Source organism: Protopterus annectens, chromosome 6.part0 (assembly GCF_019279795.1).
Source record: "Protopterus annectens isolate FY-2018-M chromosome 6.part0, PAN1.0, whole genome shotgun sequence".
Lineage (NCBI taxonomy): Eukaryota > Metazoa > Chordata > Ceratodontiformes > Protopteridae > Protopterus > Protopterus annectens.
The window spans coordinates 913,901,029-913,921,484 of NC_056737.1; the positions used below are offsets into that span (position 1 = coordinate 913,901,029).

The 20,456-nt window shown below is 34.9% G+C and overlaps 1 protein-coding gene across 1 annotated transcript in view; it reads left to right on the forward strand.

Moving 5' to 3' along the window:
* LOC122804601 (cholesterol 24-hydroxylase-like) overlaps positions 1-20,456 on the forward strand; it is a 730,604-nt gene that overhangs the window by 604,741 nt on the left and 105,407 nt on the right. The window contains exons 12-13 of the mRNA XM_044074564.1: positions 807-917; positions 10,542-10,630. Of these exons, the coding sequence (XP_043930499.1) occupies positions 807-917; positions 10,542-10,630 (200 nt within the window). The remainder of the gene's footprint in view (positions 1-806; positions 918-10,541; positions 10,631-20,456) is intronic.

Genomic DNA, 20,456 nt, shown 5'->3' on the forward strand with positions numbered 1-20,456 from the left:
ATTATTTTTCCACAATTCCAGTTTAGGCCGCACACATTTATTTCACAGTGCCAACCTGTCAGTCTGTTTTCTTTGAATACATATATAACAGCTACCATTACTCCCCGTGACACTGAGTGCCTTGATGGCATTTCTATGATGGATAATAATTGTAGTCCATTGTGTGAGGAATCCAAAAGCTCAGTGGAACACAGCAGAGCATCCCCTCCCCAACTACATTATGCAAAATCGCAAGAAGTGGAAAAATGTGACGTGTCAGCTTTATGCGTTTTAATTTAATGCGGTTGTAGGGAACACACTCTGATCAGTTAATGGTGAGAATGAGTCAAAAAGAACTATTCACTGGGAATGAAAACTTTGAAGTGCATTTTTTAGTGTTGTTGTTTGTCTTTCGGCTTTAAGGGGTCGCCACAGCGGAACTCCGGTCCGCTAATGATTGGCAGTAGATTTTTACGAAATGCTGAGGTGTAAGACTCTTAAAGTCAATGACATAATCTGTGTCTGTATGCTAATCTTTGAAACAAGCAAAACAAAAAAAAAGTGGTGTCATAGCATATTATAATTTCAAGAATTGAAAAATGCAGATATGTGCCATGTTACCATCATTATGCAATCTAAGTTTTTAACACATATTGAATTGTTGCACTAGTTTTCATCTTCAAGTATGTATGCCGTATAACAAAGCATCATGAGATAAAAGCACTTCTTTAAATAGTTGCAAAGTATTATACTCAGAATTTTATTTTGAGAATTGTGCTTTTGAAAGTCGTATATTAACTGATTCATTTTTCCTTCTTTTAATAAAGGTTCTTAAGGAGTCATTACGCATGTATCCCCCCATCCCTGGGACTTCTCGAACTCTAGAGAATAGCATGATGCTGGAAGGAATCAGAGTGCCAGCAAATACTACAATAGTTGTAGGTCTAACTCTGGATTACCATACATTTTGTTGCCTGTAGAGCTATATACCATATATATTATCTCATATTATTGTATTCACTATACATTACCTTAAACATTCAATGAACAAGGCCCTTTGGAAATATGCAAATGATCACTTAATGACATACCTTTTTACTTCTAGTTTTGTTATTTGGAAGATTTTGCAGTTACCCTAATGTTCTGGATGTAAGGCTTACTTAATAAGCTAAGTGTTTTCAGAAAATGGCCAAATTATCTACTTATACTATAATGATGAGTCCAAAAAGGGTCAAACATGTCATGTTTACATCTAGTGGTGTTCAGCTTTATTGGTTTGAATGCCTTAGTAAAGACTTACAAAAAGTTAAATCTCAGTGGGCATTCAGAAGCCATGCAGCTGAAAAACTTCTATGTCCTTAAAGTGGTCATTTGCATATTCACATGGGCCTCCCACATAGAAGGTTTAAGGTAGTGAAGTATCTGGTTTGCCATGATCATTTTGAATGTTTTTGCCTGTTAGGTTTTTGTGTGATCTTTTTACTTGTTTTTTTTTATATATATTATAGTATTCAAGAGTTAAAAACCAAAGATCACAGTCACTGTTGAAGTGAATGGTAATAGTCTCTTTACTTTATTTACATAATGCATTTGTGGGAGTGGGTGTGATTAAAAATGTTACAATTACTGTATAAGGAAAAATGAAGGAAAGTACTGGCATTAATACACGTCTGTGTAAGTTGTTGCCCCCAAAATTATGAAAGCAGGTGTCAGTACCAAGACATGACCATATAAATTCATGACTCACAAATTGCAACATGAAGTGTGGTACATTATATTTCATTACTACTGATTTGAAATGGAAACCAATATCAGTTCCAAGGCATTACAAGTTAGTCTAAGATATAATATAGATCACTTTAATGGAAAATTTCATTTTGCTGTTTATTGAACAGATGACTGAAAAATGAAAAACAGTTAAAAACTAAAAATAATCTTTTGAATGGGAAAGCCCTATACACCAGCCAGTTTGGGGGTTCTACTGTTGTACGTCTTAGATATTCACACTCAGAAGACATATTACCTATGCATGAAGGATTACCTTTTAGGTTTTCCCATTTCATAATTATATCATTCACTGAACATTGAAATGAAAGCTCTACATCATATAATTGCCATAAATAAAACATGAATTCATCTCCCAGTTTTTTTCATTTTACCATTTTTAGAATCAGATACAGAATATAATGCAGCTTGTTAGACTGTCATTACAATATACTATGACTTGTCTTTGGGCCATTTAGAAACATGACTGTCAGAATTGCTGTAAGTTGTTAGACCATGCCTTCCCACAAATAAATAGTTATGTGTTTACTCCAAGATTGCATCTGGGTCACGGAGATCGACTTTTCTTCATAAGGATAGCATCTAGACATCTTTGACTACTTCCCAGCCAGTAGATGTCAATGACCTCATACAGAAAAAAGGTGGTACATATGCTTATCCATTGTGTTCTCGTTGTTAAGCATCATCAGGTCAAAACAACTGATTGTGATTCCAAATGTGGGCTCCACTTAATTGATCATACAGATTTTCTCCCATCTATTAAGCATATAGAAGATATAATTCGATTTTTCTTGATGATAAAGCACCTCATCCAGACAGGTAATAATATCCACATTTTTATTCTAACACTCTTAGAATACCTGGCAACTTCTCCATGTGCTGTTGGCTCAATTTTCTCTTTAGTAAAGATAATTCTTTAAAAAATAATAAAGATAGTTTATGCCCCTCAAATTATTGTCCTAGCATACTTTGAAATTCTGACTATTTTGACCAGCTTTTTACATATGAACCAGTTTGGATTTATTCTCACAAGTAAGATGACTGTAGCCAATCAAGTGCTACAAGTGATTATGTCATTCTTCAGAAATAATAAAAAACTAGAATTAGCCTGATCAGTTTTCTGCTCGTTGGATGTCCAGAAATCTTTTGGTTCTATAAACTGTGTTCCTTTTTGTCTCAGGTACTTAATAAACTAGGTCTTCCTTTCTCAGTTTATAATGCAATGCATTGCATATACTTTTTCGCCAGGGAGGGTATTTAATTTCATTACTGGATGGACATCAGAAATCCTCAAACAAACCGGTAGTGTTCTACTAGGTCATCATCTTTTCCCTACCTTTTTTTCTTCTAGTGATAAACCTTACCCTAAGAAAAATAGATGCTGATCCTCAAATTTTTCTCATGTCCATTAATGGTCGCCAGTCAAAATTTATAGGTCATGCGAACAAGTTTTTACTCACAGTCTCTTCAGTGAAGGTTTTATTAGAATGCTTTCTTTTTTGATTTCATTAAATATTTTATGGGTACTAAATTAATTTTAGGAAGTAATATTTATCACAAAAACAGAGATTGGATTATATCAAATTCCATGTGTATTAAACGTTACTTTTTAGGATGGATTGTTCATTATTTGTAAGACACGGTGTTGTGCCTAAATGGTATAATGCCAACATTTCCTTTGCAGGCAGGATCAATATTTGTAAATTAAAGAGTTATCCTTACTGGTCTTTTATTCCTTCAAAACACATTACTTCCACTCAAAGCCTGTTGGTCTAGTAAATTTAGGAAATCATTTTAGCTTTATTGGAATATCAGTCAGCCCAAAGTTACTTCATTTCATCAGTTAATGATAAATAATATTGTTTGGAGCATTGTATGTTCAGAGCCATTGTAGGCTATACTAAATAGTTTATGGCAAGTCTCATTCTCCATTTGACTACATTTAATAAATAGCAAAACATCTTTTGAAATGCTTGCTAGGCATGTACCATTTTAACCAGGAAATGCTATTACAATATTTTCAAAGTCTATTTAACCTGGTTATGTATACCATTTTCTTCCTGGCTTCCTAAATCAATAAACTGGACATCCTAAATCAATAAACTGGACATCAAATACATGAGCCATTTAGACACTTTTCTTCTCAGGGATCAGTTTTTTTTAACCTACTAATTCCAGGGAATGTACTTTGCTAAACATCAAACCAGCATGAGAGATCTCAAGGTTTCCTCACCACAAAAGAGCTCAGGTCTCAGTATCCTTAGCTACTTGATAGACTAAAAGCCTTGTCCTTCCACTTAGTAATATACAGATCCCTGAGGGGTGATCTCTGCTTAGCCTTCTGAGCTGTCACCAATGCATCTAATATTGAACTCTTATTTGTTTGTGCTGTATTGAACTCTAAACAAACCCAGTGATAATGCAGGTACATGCTCTAGAAACCCAATTCTGTACTACCACATGAATACCACCAGATGATGAAGCAAGTACTTCAGCCAGTGTTTTCACAATTTCTGGAATAGGACATCCTTACACATCAAACAGAGCACTTTTCTAGTAACATTTAAACTCTAAACTAAGAACAAGCTGATTTCTCATCACCAAAGCATAATGCATTAAGGATGCAGATAAAGTCATATTGATTTGAAGCACATAAGGACCAAAGCACTTAACACTGCAATACATTTCATTTTTATTTAATGACTGCATCCTTGATGCAGTATCTCTTGGTGCCGACAAATCTGCAAGTTCATGGATTGTCGTCTAGCTGCAGTTTTGGTTGGCTGTGTATTTTTATCTGCCTATAAAACTAATCGGAATGACTAGATGGATGATTGAAATGTTCACGTGTCCCACCAGTACTGAGTGTTGTGATGAGCTGCTTTATCATCTCCTTGGCTTCGTTTAGTAATAACCTATAAATCTTTGGAAGATATACAATAGTAACCATTTGATGGACTGGTTAGTGCTTTCATTCACAGTGGTATGAGCAATTACAGATTAGTTTACTCTATGCAACAGACTTCTTTCATTTACCAGTGTGAATGAAATCATGAGTCAGTGCACTCCCACTAGTGATTGCATGACTTCCATGTAACTTTTGAGATTATTTTATTTAATGTCAACATTTCTAAGCTGATGACAAGTTTTGGATATGGTAGTTGGAGAAAATATTTGCAGATTTCTGTTTCTGTCAGGTAAAAAAAAATATTTCGTTTTAAATTCTTTAACTTTGTTATACTATAGTAAAGGGTTTTAAACTTTCAAGTCAAGGAAAGAAAAGTAATAGTCACTGGCTGTCAAGGTGCAAGTTTTCTGAGGTATAACATTGCAACAGTGGATTAGAGGCTTAGAAAATAGGAAGCTTGATTAAGCCTCTCTTGTAAGCAAAGTGCATCTGTAGTGACTAATCCTCAACCTTAACAACTGGGATCACAATGAGAGGGAATAGGTCTAACCAGTACTTAACTGGAAACCAGCTGTCTATCTGCTTGGCAATGCAGTACTGGTAAAAAATAATAAATATGCAGATTTTGTTAAAAGAAACTGACATTTATGTGGATTTTAGAGAATGCAATGAAAACTAGTTGAAGGCCAAATTTTAATTGAGCTTGTGATATGCTTCTCTAGTAGCGTCTTTGTTTTTTTTTGTGGAAAGGAACCTGGATAATCTTCAAAGCACGGAGAGTGATCTGTTAAATTTGTTCTTAAGATGCTTGAAGTACACATTCACAAAGAGTGAAAAGAAATGCCTGTAGACATATATGGATTCTACTTTGGTCAAATGGTGCTTTGGTCAACATCTGTTCAGTCAACACTGTTCGGTCGACTAAACAGATGGTCGACATCTGTTGACAAAGTAGCGGATTGGTCATTACCTCTGAAATGCCCAGGTTTTCACAGAATGTGCACATTTTTGCCTTTTATTTATGCTTTTTATCCTCCCATTAGTTATGGCTCTGTCCAGATTTCTTGCTCTAGGAGATTTAGAGGTATGGACTGGATGATTTTTGGAGTTGGAAGATTTGCCCTTACCCTGAGAACTGTGTGATCTCAGAGTTAGTATATACAATTAGCAGGGGGTGTGAGTGGGTACAGCCCCCCCCCCCACACATGGAGGTGCAGATGGGGCTTGCCCTCTGCAAAAAAATGTTTTCTTTCATTTTTTTTGTTTTGTTTTTCAGTTTTTGAATGAGCCAAGCTTCATTCTTGGAGTAGTGTTAATAGAGTGTCAGTGTCTTTAATGTTGATAATCTGGTGTTATTATGCACATTAATATTACAGACATTCAATAAAGACACACACACACACACACACACACACACACACACACACACACACACACACACACACACACACACACACACACACACACACACACACACACACACACACACACACACACACACACACACACACACACACACACACACACACACACACACACACATGCACATATACACACCAAGAGAAAATGAGAACATGAACATATTCATGTTGTTGTGTTGTAACTTTTAGGAGTGTGGAGTCCACTGACACATTAACATTGAATACTTGTTTTATTAATTGGACATAGAGAAGAATCAGGTATTATCCCAAGGTAGATAAGAGAAGAAACAGGCCTGATCTTATAATTTTTAACAGAAATGGAAGGCATAGGATAAGGAATACTAGCTAGTCTTCCAGGGCAGCCATAGAACATTTTTTTCCTTTTTAAGATTAATATTTTTTTCTAAAGTATTTGACCTAGCTTGGAAATGCCATATTTCAAGAGGTTAACAAAAAATATAAATAACAAAGTCCTACCAGAGGAATAAATGCAGCTTCTGAAAATAAAACCACTGAACCAATGGCACAAATGACAACTACATTTTTAAAAAAGAAACATCCACTTTTATTGGATGTTTCTTTTCTTTTTTTAAAAATGTAGTGCTGTTGGTACTTTGTGTCTGATGAATTGGCTTGGTTTGCCATGAAAGCGTTAACACATTTAAAGTTTTTATGCTACCTTCTGACTTTGGTTTGCAGTATCTGCTATTTTGGATTGTCATATTTCAAGAGGTGATTGATGGTCTTATAAGAAGGCAAAGATCTGAAACAAATTATGCTGCCTGTGTAAAGGATGATGTTTTGAATTTGAAGCTGTCCTGTCAGATTGCTTGTATAGAGGCTAAACAGCTGTAAAACAAAAACAGCCTTTGAAAACACCAGGGGAGAGTGAAAATGGAGACAGAGGAGAAATTGCTGCATTAACCTGAAATTATATGTCTGTTAGGTAGCTTTTAAAGGAATTTACATTGGATGAGACAAAGCTGGACTGTTGAAGGCTGTTTGGGAGGAGATAGAGTGGTTCACTTTGTCATTTACTGTACTCAGGCAGAAAAAGAGTACACCACTGACATGCTTGGTTAGCAGAAATGTGAATACGATCTGTAAAGTTTAGACATGCAGTGAGAGTACCACACCCTGTGATGAATTTGTGTTGCTGATAGAGTGTTATATTAGTAAAGACAGTTAGCCTGTTTGTAAATTGTCCTTTCAGTGGTTTACCAAGGTGATGAGGAAGTGATATAGGCCTCAAGTCAGATGTTGAAGAAAGTAAAGACTTCCTTGGTATTGGAATAGTAGTTGCTAGTTCCCATATGGAAGGGAAAGGTGGACTTGTTTAAATTTGTTGAGTAATGAAGTCCTTGCAGGTCTTGCTAAGCCAAGATAAAGATAATTTCTTCTGAGGTAACTGTAATTTGCCAATGTGTCATTTAATATTTTGGTCTTTCTTAGGGAAAGTTATCTGTAGTGAAAGAGTTGTTGGTAGAGCTCAATCTTTAAAATGAGTCAGTGTGGATAAAGAAGGTTTAGTGGTAATTTGTCTTGGAAGGGCTTCCACTGAGAATCTGTATGGATCGATCTTTTGTTTTAAGTGATGTATAGTTTTTATGACTTCCTTTCAGAACATCCTTGGATATGAAAATAGTTTTACAGGTTCATAGGCAAGTACTGGGCTAGTTGCCTTTGTGAGTCATTTGAAGCCTAGCCAATTTTCTCCTTTCTTTCTGTGATGTAAACACCTCAATCATTATATCGCTCCCCAACCCCCACGGGGGAGGTAGGGGTAGTTGTCATAAGCAAATGCTTTAGTGTGTAGAATAGCTCTTCAGTTTATTTCTTATTTATATATATTTTTGTCTAATTTGAGGGTTGTTAAGTTATTTCTATTTTCCCAACATTATCTCTTCTTTTGTGAGTTTGGTTTCTGTTCCTTTTACAAAAGCAACATATAATTACAAATTGTTTAGTCTGAAGTCTTAGTGATATGCTCATTACATTGAAGCAAACCAGATCTATGTTAGCTACATGATAGAAATCATTCAGTTTAAATAGTAAAATCATTGTTTAGAATATTGACTTGGTATAAAGTTCGGTTTCTGTAAATGCATTTTATATGTGGATTTTTGGATCCGTTGCTTGTTCAGGAAAAATAGTGGACACTTGTTACTAGTGTTTGGAGGTTGTACAGATATATTGGTATTTTGTTTTGTTTGCTAGTTAGAATAAGAACAAAACACAGGTGATTTATTTGTGACAAAGCTTAATCTCATACATTCATGAACAATTTAATACAGACCAGGTTAAATACTTCCTCATAAGGCACTCTTGTAAGAACCAACAAAAATCAAATTGAAGTTGCTGAATATTACAGTATTTGTTTTTGGATAACAAAGAATAGAGCTGGTGAAGAAATTGTGTGAAAAAGAAGAGAGATACAGGCATGAGGTGGTAGACTAGGGTGATTGTAATTATTGAAAATGTGTTGAATTTTATATCCCCTATAAGCCTGGGGTAGTAGTTAATGAGTAGGTCAGGTGACTTTTCTATTTGTGCAGGATGGCCTTTACACAGACTTTTGCAGTGTGCAAAATAGATATATGAGTTATTATAATAACGTTTCAGTCGAATTTTACAAACTCTAACTACTCTAAGATTATCATGCCACATCCAAATGTGTACCTGGTCATATTTATTTTTAATTCCACCTTTATTTAATAATATCACATTCAGGACAGAAATGTTAATTTTATTTACAGGACGTGAGTTTTGCACTGAGATAATTGGTCCAAGTGTCACTACCTAATAAGAGAAGAATTATGTTTAAGAAAAAGTTTATAAATACGATTTACTGATATTAAATAAGAAAGTTTCTTCATTTTTGTAAAGGTGTAGTAATATGATATATAAGGAAACAGATTTTGTGGAAAAACCTGAAAAGGAGATAGAAAGGTTAGATTTAGGTGGAGTGGGGAGGTGTTGAATAAATAAAAAAAAATCAGTGACCAGTATGGCTGGCAATGATATTACTACTAATTATAAGCTTACAAATTATACAGGTCCGGGCTAAAAGGAAGCACTAGATAGTGATAGTGTCCAGATTTCATAGTATGGAGATTTAGAGTCCTTATGAGAATGGACAGTAAGAAATTATTAAAACTTGAAATAGTAAACTGGCGAGTAAAGTGAGAATTAATATATTTGTTATTGTACATTAAATCAAGACTTTTTGTTGAACAATAAGATTAATAAACACATTGTTAATAAAGGCTGCTTCACAAATAAAGACTCCATTCACTGCACCGAATTTCAACTAATAAGTGAATAAAAAAAATGTCACTAAAAGAGATTCATACTACAAGATGACCAGTCAGTGTGTCTCCCTTTGAACAGGGCATTGATGGTGTCACAATTTCATACTCTTTTGTTGGATCATACGAAAGACTCTATCCCCAACTGGCTGATATCATTGGGTTTCTTGGATAACAAACTGCACAGGAACTCATCCTAAATAACGCATTATTATCTCAGGAATTAGAATTTTTTAAAATGTTATTCTAATTAGTATGGGCACACTAAGGCTTATACACACATGTGCATACTATTTGAGAATTATATCTATCCATCTCAAGTTCACCCTCCAATCACCAAGGAAGCAGTGATACATGAGAAACAGTGTCCCTCCTTTTGTATAAGAAACAAGTGATACTAGAGTCTGAGCATCAACCAATAACAACTTAAGTTAACTTTAGAGCATATATTGGTCTTGCCATTAGGTTGTCCTTACTACGATTGTAAGGAGAATGACAGTGATCATTCAGAGGAATTCTTTAGAGCATATATTGGTTTTGCCATTAGGTTGTCCTTACTACGATTGTAAGGAGAATGACATTGATCATTCAGAGGAATTCTTTAGAGCATATATTGGTCTTGCCATTAGGTTGTCCTTACTACGATTGTAAGGAGAATGATATTGATCATTCAGAGGAATTCTTTAGAGCATATTTTGGTCTTGCCATTAGGTTGTCCTTACTACGATTGTAAGGAGAATGACATTGATCATTCAGAGGAATTCTTTAGAGCATATATTGGTCTTGCCATTAGGTTGTCCTTACTACGATTGTAAGGAGAATGACATTGATCATTCAGAGGAATTCTTTAGAGCATATATTGGTCTTGCCATTAGGTTGTCCTTACTACGATTGTAAGGAGAATGACATTGATCATTCAGAGGAATTCTTTAGAGCATATATTGGTCTTGCCATTAGGTTGTCCTTACTACGATTGTAAGGAGAATGACATTGATCATTCAGAGGAATTCTTTAGAGCATATATTGGTCTTGCCATTAGGTTGTCCTTACTACGATTGTAAGGAGAATGACATTGATCATTCAGAGGAATTTTACTTTACAAATTGCTGACGCGACTGCTCTTCCTTTCTTCTTCTGCAGTTCAACTCTTATGCGATGGGAAGAATGGAGAAGTTTTTCAGTGACCCTCTTACGTTTAACCCTGATCGTTTTGCTCCTGATGCCCCAAAGTAAGTTTCTACATATTCATTTAATTTGTTGGCATGGTAAGTACACTAAATGACTTTTTCCATTCATGTCCTGTGGTGACATATTTACTCAGTGATGTCCAAATATCTGTAGACAATGTGATGCCTATGAATGCTAAGTAATGACCTCATATGTCTAGTAGATGCAGCAGGTGAACTTGGTATGAAATGAACTTCATTCAACCTCATCCTACTGTTTTCCATTGTATTCTGTTAACAATGTCTTCCATTTATGTCAGTCTTAGCATTTTTGGATTAGAAAAATCATTGTTGTAGCTTTTAACATTTCCCGTTAAGCCTATTTATAATTTTTGGACCATTTGATAACAGTGGCTTTATTCTAACTCATTCTTTCAGAAATGGTGTTACTGTATTTCAGAAAACAAATGCATGCTACAATATGCCCTTGTCTACTTCCAAATTGCATTAAAACCAAAACATAGTGCTTATTTTCTCATATTGTCATTTTACAAGTAATACAGTCATCTATGACATCAACAACTTGGATCTAATCTGAAACTCAGTCTTATATGGGGCAGACGTCATTTAGAACAAAGTTTAAGCATTGTCCAGTGTTTTGGTGTTTAGGATACAAACCCGAAAAAGTCCACAATGGGGAAGTTTAAAAGCATGACAAATGATAAATCTTGTATGAAGACTCTGCTACCAAACAATATAGCCTAAGCCTTCCCAAAGTGCTAAATACGCTATACTTGTCTAGCATGTAATGGAAGGCTAGTCTACCTGCCCTTAAGTGGAAAAATAAGCTGAAAAGATGTGAGTTAGACTTTGACAATGATACTAATAATCCTCTATTTCTAGTGGAAGCATGATGGTTTAAAAAAAAACAAATACCCACTGTAATAACTTGAGGTTCGTTCAACAGGCATTTTTTAATTAGAATAAGATCTTCCTATATTAATCTGTAGCATAAAGAACAAAGTGGCAATTGTTCCAATTGTTCCTTATATGGGTGATTTCTGACTTTAGGAGCCATTCTTGTAAAAGATTTTTGCACCCACTCTGCAGCAACACCCAGGTCCTTCACTCAACTTGATGCTGTTAAAAAGTAGAAGCCTAAACTGTATGGATACCCAGCGCTGTCTTTACCAAAATGCATACTCTGCAGCTCTTTGAATTAAATTGCATACTGTTAGTGGTTGACCATGGTAATAAAGAGTTGAAATAAGATGTCAAAAGACCCAGGGTATTAGCATTAGAAATAATACCACCCAATTAAGTATCACTGACACACTTACTTGGTGAGATCTTAAAAGATGCCAAAAGACCCTGAGTATTAGCATTAGAAATAATACCACCCAAGTAAGTATCACTGACACACTTACTTGGTGAGATCTTATAAGATGTCAAAAGACCCTGAGTATTAGCATTAAAAATAATACCACCCAAGTAAGTATCACTGACACACTGACTTGGTGAGATCTTATAAGATGTCAAAAGACCCTGAGTATTAGCATTAGAAATAATACCACCCAAGTAAGTATCACTGACACACTTACTTGGTGAGATCTTATAAGATGTCAAAAGACCCTGAGTATTAGCATTAGAAATAATACCACCCAAGTAAGTATCACTGACACACTTACTTGATGAGATCTTATAAGATGTCAAAAGACCCTGAATATTAGCATTAGAAATAATACCACCCAAGTAAGTATCACTGACACACTTACTTGGTGAGATCTTATAAGATGTCAAAAGACCCTGGGTATTAGCATTAGAAATAATACCTCCCAATGAAGTATCACTGACACACTTACTTGGTGAGATCTTATAAGATGTCAAAAGACCCTGGGTATTAGCATTAGAAATAATACCACCCAATTAAGTATCAGTGATACACTTACTTGGTGAGATCTTATAAGATGTCAAAAGACCCTGAGTATTAGCATTAGAAATAAGACCAACCAATTAAGTATCACTGACACACTTACTTGGTGAGATCTTATAAGATGTCAAAAGACCTGGGTGTTAGCATTAGAAATAATACTACCCAATTAAGTATCACTGACACACTTACTTTGTGAGATCTTATAAGATGTCAAAAGACCTTGGGTATTAGCATTAGAAATAATACCACCCAATTAAGTATCACTGACACACTTACTTGGTGAGATCTCATAAGATGTCAAAAGACCCTAGGTATTAGCATTAGAAATAATACCACCCATCTAAGTATCACTGACACACTTACTTGGTGAGATCTTATAAGATGTCAAAAGACCCTGGGTATTAGCATTAGAAATAATACCACCCAATTAAGTATCACTGACACACTTACTTGGTGAGATCTTATAAGATGTCAAAAGACCCTGGGTATTAGCATTAGAAATAATACCACCCAATTAAGTATCACTGACACACTTACTTGGTGAGATCTTATAAGATGTCAAAAGACCCTGAGTATCAGCATTAGAAATAATACCACCCAATTAAGTATCACTGACACACTTACTTGGTGAGATCTTATAAGATGTCAAAAGACCCTGGGTATTAGCAATAGAAATAGTACCACCCAATTAAGTATCACTGACACACTTACTGGGTGAGATCTTATAAGATGTCAAAAGACCCTTGGTATTAGCATTATTTACTTTATTTTTATTTTACATTTGTTGACGGGCTAGTCCAACTGGATACATGTCCATTTTCAGTGGAGGCCGGGAGAAAAACTCCAGTTAAACAGCATAATAAAACATACAAACATAAAATAACATTTTGATTTAACATTTATAGATTAAACATTTAAAAACAACATTTTGAAACATCTAAAGAAAAAGTTAGGCAATGACATTAATATGGAATAATACCTCTTCAGTTAACAAAATTTGGAATAAGACAGAGGAAAAATGGGTAGAAGAGTTAAAGATAAGAAGTAGTACTCAGGAGAGAGAGTGCTATGAATAAGGAGGAGGGTTAGTTTAAGGAATAGTTAGATGTAGAGATTATGGTTGAGAATGATATTTTGTGGTTGACAGATAGTTAGAGAAAAAAATGGTTAGTCAGGGTTGGTACAGGAGCATAACCAGTGATTGGAGAAGAAAAGTTTTAGGTTAGTTTTAAATTGTGAGAGAGAGGTGAGGGTAGTGAGGTCATTTGGTAATTGATTCCATATTTTACCAACTGAGTTTGAGAATAAAGAATCACCTGCTAGGTTATTAGAGAAGGAAGTGTGTATCAACATTTTGTTGGCAGAGCGAAGATTCTTTAAGTTATTATATGGTCTTTTAAGGGAAGAGAGAATTGGGGTGTTATCAGGCTGGTTAAGGGCTTTGTAGGCGATTATAAGTTGGTTAAATTGTAGTAATTAGAAATAATACCACCCAATTAAGTATCACTGACACACTTACTTGGTGAGATCTTATAAGTTGTCAAAAGACAATGGGTATTAGCATTAGAAATAATATCACCCAAATAAGTATCACTGACACACTTACTTGGTGAGATCTTATAAGATGTCAAAAGACCCTGGGTACTAGCATTAGAAATAATACCACTCAATTAGGTATCCCTGACACACTTACTTGGTGAGATCTTATAATATGTCAAAAGTTCCTGGGTATTAGCATTAGAAATAATACCACCCAATTAAGTATCACTGACACAGTTACTTGGTGAGATCTTATAAGGTGTCAAAAGACCCTGGGTATTAGCATTAGAAAGAATACCACCCAATTAAGTATCACTGACATACTTACTTGGTGAGATCTTATAAGATGTCAAAAGACCATGAGTATTAGCATTAGAAATAATACCACCCAATTAAGTATCAGTGACACACTTACTTGGTGAGATCTCATAAGATGTCAAAAGACCCTAGGTATTAGCATTAGAAACAATACCACCCATTTAAGTATCACTGACACACTTACTTGGTGAGATCTTATAAGATGTCAAAAGACCCTGGGTATTAGCATTAGAAATAATACCATCCAATTAAGTATCACTGACACACTTACTTGGTGAGATCTTATAAGATGTCAAAAGACCCTGGGTATTAGCATTAGAAATAATACCACCCAATTAAGTATCACTTACACACTTACTTGGTGAGATCTTATAAGATGTCAAAAGAGCCTGGTTATTAGCATTACAAATAAAACCACTCAATTACGTATCCCTGACACACTTACTTGGTGAGATCTTATAAGATGTCAAAAGTTCCTGGGTATTAGCATTAGAAATAATACCACCCAATTAAGTATCACTGACACACTTACTTGGTGAGATCTTATAAGGTGTCAAATGACCCTGGGTATTAGCATTAGAAAGAATACCACCCAATTAAGTATCACTGACATACTTACTTGGTGAGATCTTATAAGATGTCAAAAGGCCATGAGTATTAGCATTAAAAATAATACCACCAAATTAAGTATCAGTGACACACTTACTTGGTGAGATCTTATAAGGTGTTAAAAGACCCTAGGTATTAGCATTAGAAATAATACCACGCAATTAAGTATCACTGACATACTTGCTTGGTGAGATCTTATAAGATGTCAAAAGTCCCTGACTTTTAGCATTAGAAATAATACCACCCAAGTAAGTATCACTGACACACTTACTTGGTGAGATCTTATAAGATGTCAAAAGACCCTGAGTATTAGCATTAGAAATAATATCACCCAAGTAAGTATCACTGACACACTTACCTGGTGAGATCTTATAAGATGTCAAAAGACCCTGAGTATTAGCATTAGAAATAATACCACCCAATTAAATATCACTGACACACTTACTTGGTGAGATCTTATAAGATGTCAAAAGACCCTGGGTATTAGCATTAGAAATAATACCACCCAATTAAGTATCACTGACACACTTACTTGTTGAGATCTTATAAGATGTCAAAAGACCTTAGATATTAGCATTATAAATAATACCACCCAATTAAGTATCACTGACACACTTACTTGGTGTGATCTTATAAGATGTCAAAAGACCCTAGGTATTAGCATTAAAATAATACCACCCAATTAAGTATCACTGACACACTTACTTGGTGAGATCTTATAAGATGTCAAATGACCCTGGGTATTAGCATTTGAAATAATACCACCCAATCAAGTATCACTGACACACTTACTTGGTGAGATCTTATAAGATTTCAAATTACCCTGGGTATTAGCATTTGAAATAATACCACCCAATCAAGTATCACTGACACACTTGGTGAGATCTTATAAGATGTCAAAAGACCCTGCGTATTAGCATAAGAGATAATACCATCCAATTAAGTATCACTGACACACTTACTTGGTGAAATCTTATAAGATGTCAAAAGACCCTGGGTATTAGCATTAGAAATAATACCACCCAATTAAGCATTACTGACACACTTACTTGGTGAGATCTTATAAGATGTCAAAAGACCCTGGGTATTAGCAATTAAAATAATACCACACAATTAAGTATCACTGACACACTTACTGGGTGAGATCTTATAAGATGTCAAAAGACCCTGGGTATTAGCATTAGAAATAATACCACCCAATTAAGTATCACTGACACACTTTCTTGGTGAGATCTTATAAGATGTCAAAAGACCCTAGGTATTAGCATTAAAAATAATACCACCCAATTAAGTATCACTGACACACTTACTTGGTGAGATCTTATAAGATGTCAAAAGACCATGAGTATTAGCATTAGAAATAATACCACCCAATCAAGTATCACTGACACACTTACTTGTTGATATCTTATAAGATGTCAAAAGACCCTGGGTATTAGCATTAGAAATAATACCACCCAATTAAGTATCACTGAAACACTTACTTGGTGAGATCTTAAAAGATGCCAAAAGACCCTGAGTATTAGCATCAGAAATAATACCACCCAAGTAAGTATCACTGACACACTTACTTGGTGAGATCTTATAAGATGTCAAAAGACCCTGAGTATTAGCATTAAAAATAATACCACCCAAGTAAGTATCACTGACACACTGACTTGGTGAGATCTTATAAGATGTCAAAAGACCCTGAGTATTAGCATTAGAGATAATACCACCCAAGTAAGTATCACTGACACACTTACTTGGTGAGATCTTATAAGATGTCAAAAGACCCTGAGTATTAGCATTAGAAATAATACCACCCAAGTAAGTATCACTGACACACTTACTTGATGAGATCTTATAAGATGTCAAAAGACCCTGAATATTAGCATTAGAAATAATACCACCCAAGTAAGTATCACTGACACACTTACTTGGTGAGATCTTATAAGATGTCAAAAGACCCTGGGTATTAGCATTAGAAATAATACCTCCCAATGAAGTATCACTGACACACTTACTTGGTGAGATCTTATAAGATGTCAAAAGACCCTGAGTATTAGCATTAGAAATAAGACCAACCAATTAAGTATCACTGACACACTTACTTGGTGAGATCTTATAAGATGTCAAAAGACCTGGGTGTTAGCATTAGAAATAATACTACCCAATTAAGTATCACTGACACACTTACTTTGTGAGATCTTATAAGATGTCAAAAGACCTTGGGTATTAGCATTAGAAATAATACCACCCAATTAAGTATCACTGACACACTTACTTGGTGAGATCTCATAAGATGTCAAAAGACCCTAGGTATTAGCATTAGAAATAATACCACCCATCTAAGTATCACTGACACACTTACTTGGTGAGATCTTATAAGATGTCAAAAGACCCTGGGTATTAGCATTAGAAATAATACCACCCAATTAAGTATCACTGACACACTTACTTGGTGAGATCTTATAAGATGTCAAAAGACCCTGGGTATTAGCATTAGAAATAATACCACCCAATTAAGTATCACTGACACACTTACTTGGTGAGATCTTATAAGATGTCAAAAGACCCTGAGTATCAGCATTAGAAATAATACCACCCAATTAAGTATCACTGACACACTTACTTGGTGAGATCTTATAAGATGTCAAAAGACCCTGGGTATTAGCAATAGAAATAGTACCACCCAATTAAGTATCACTGACACACTTACTGGGTGAGATCTTATAAGATGTCAAAAGACCCTTGGTATTAGCATTATTTACTTTATTTTTATTTTACATTTGTTGACCGGGCTAGTCCAACTGGATACATGTCCATTTTCAGTGGAGGCCCGGGGAGAAAAGCTCCAGTTAAACAGCATAATAAAAACATACAAAAACATAAAATAACATTTTGATTTAACATTTATAGATTAAACATTTAAAAACAACATTTTGAAACATCTAAAGAAAAAGTTAGGCAATGACATTAATATGGAATAATACCTCTTCAGTTAACAAAATTTGGAATAAGACAGAGGAAAAATGGGTAGAAGAGTTAAAGATAAGAAGTAGTACTCAGGAGAGAGAGTGCTATGAATAAGGAGGAGGGTTAGTTTAAGGAATAGTTAGATGTAGAGATTATGGTTGAGAATGATATTTTGTGGTTGACAGTTAGAGAAAAAAATGGTTAGTCAGGGTTGGTACAGGAGCATAACCAGTGATTGGAGAAGAAAAGTTTTAGGTTAGTTTTAAATTGTGAGAGAGAGGTGAGGGTAGTGAGGTCATTTGGTAATTGATTCCATATTTTACCAACTGAGTTTGAGAATAAAGAATCACCTGCTAGGTTATTAGAGAAGGAAGTGTGTATCAACATTTTGTTGGCAGAGCGAAGATTCTTTAAGTTATTATATGGTCTTTTAAGGGAAGAGAGAATTGGGGTGTTATCAGGCTGGTTAAGGGCTTTGTAGGCGATTATAAGTTGGTTAAATTGTAGTAATTAGAAATAATACCACCCAATTAAGTATCACTGACACACTTACTTGGTGAGATCTTATAAGTTGTCAAAAGACAATGGGTATTAGCATTAGAAATAATATCACCCAAATAAGTATCACTGACACACTTACTTGGTGAGATCTTATAAGATGTCAAAAGACCCTGGGTACTAGCATTAGAAATAATACCACTCAATTAGGTATCCCTGACACACTTACTTGGTGAGATCTTATAATATGTCAAAAGTTCCTGGGTATTAGCATTAGAAATAATACCACCCAATTAAGTATCACTGACACAGTTACTTGGTGAGATCTTATAAGGTGTCAAAGACCCTGGGTATTAGCATTAGAAAGAATACCACCCAATTAAGTATCACTGACATACTTACTTGGTGAGATCTTATAAGATGTCAAAAGACCATGAGTATTAGCATTAGAAATAATACCACCCAATTAAGTATCAGTGACACACTTACTTGGTGAGATCTCATAAGATGTCAAAAGACCCTAGGTATTAGCATTAGAAACAATACCACCCATTTAAGTATCACTGACACACTTACTTGGTGAGATCTTATAAGATGTCAAAAGACCCTGGGTATTAGCATTAGAAATAATACCATCCAATTAAGTATCACTGACACACTTACTTGGTGAGATCTTATAAGATGTCAAAAGACCCTGGGTATTAGCATTAGAAATAATACCACCCAATTAAGTATCACTTACACACTTACTTGGTGAGATCTTATAAGATGTCAAAAGAGCCTGGTTATTAGCATTACAAATAAAACCACTCAATTACGTATCCCTGACACACTTACTTGGTGAGATCTTATAAGATGTCAAAAGTTCCTAGGTATTAGCATTAGAAATAATACCACCCAATTAAGTATCACTGACACACTTACTTGGTGAGATCTTATAAGGTGTCAAATGACCCTGGGTATTAGCATTAGAAAGAATACCACCCAATTAAGTATCACTGACATACTTACTTGGTGAGATCTTATAAGATGTCAAAGGCCATGAGTATTAGCATTAAAAATAATACCACCAAATTAAGTATCAGTGACACACTTACTTGGTGAGATCTTATAAGGTGTTAAAAGACCCTAGGTATTAGCATTAGAAATAATACCACCAATTAAGTATCACTGACATACTTGCTTGGTGAGATCTTATAAGATGTCAAAGTCCCTGACTTTTAGCATTAGAAATAATACCACCCAAGTAAGTATCACTGACACACTTACTTGGTGAGATCTTATAAGATGTCAAAAGACCCTGAGTATTAGCATTAGAAATAATATCACCCAAGTAAGTATCACTGACACACTTACCTGGTGAGATCTTATAAGATGTCAAAAGACCCTGAGTATTAGCATTAGAAATAATACCACCCAATTAAATATCACTGACACACTTACTTGGTGAGATCTTATAAGATGTCAAAAGACCCTGGGTATTAGCATTAGAAATAATACCACCCAATTAAGTATCACTGACACACTTACTTGTTGAGATCTTATAAGATGTCAAAAGACCTTAGATATTAGCATTATAAATAATACCACCCAATTAAGTATCACTGACACACTTACTTGGTGTGATCTTATAAGATGTCAAAAGACCCTAGGTATTAGCATTAAAAATAATACCACCCAATTAAGTATCACTGACACACTTACTTGGTGAGATCTTATAAGATGTCAAATGACCCTGGGTATTAGCATTTGAAATAATACCACCCAATCAAGTATCACTGACACACTTACTTGGTGAGATCTTATAAGATTTCAAATTACCCTGGGTATTAGCATTTGAAATAATACCACCCAATCAAGTATCACTGACACACTTGGTGAGATCTTATAAGATGTCAAAAGACCCTGCGTATTAGCATAAGAGATAATACCATCCAATTAAGTATCACTGACACACTTACTTGGTGAAATCTTATAAGATGTCAAAGACCCTGGGTATTAGCATTAGAAATAATACCACCCAATTAAGCATTA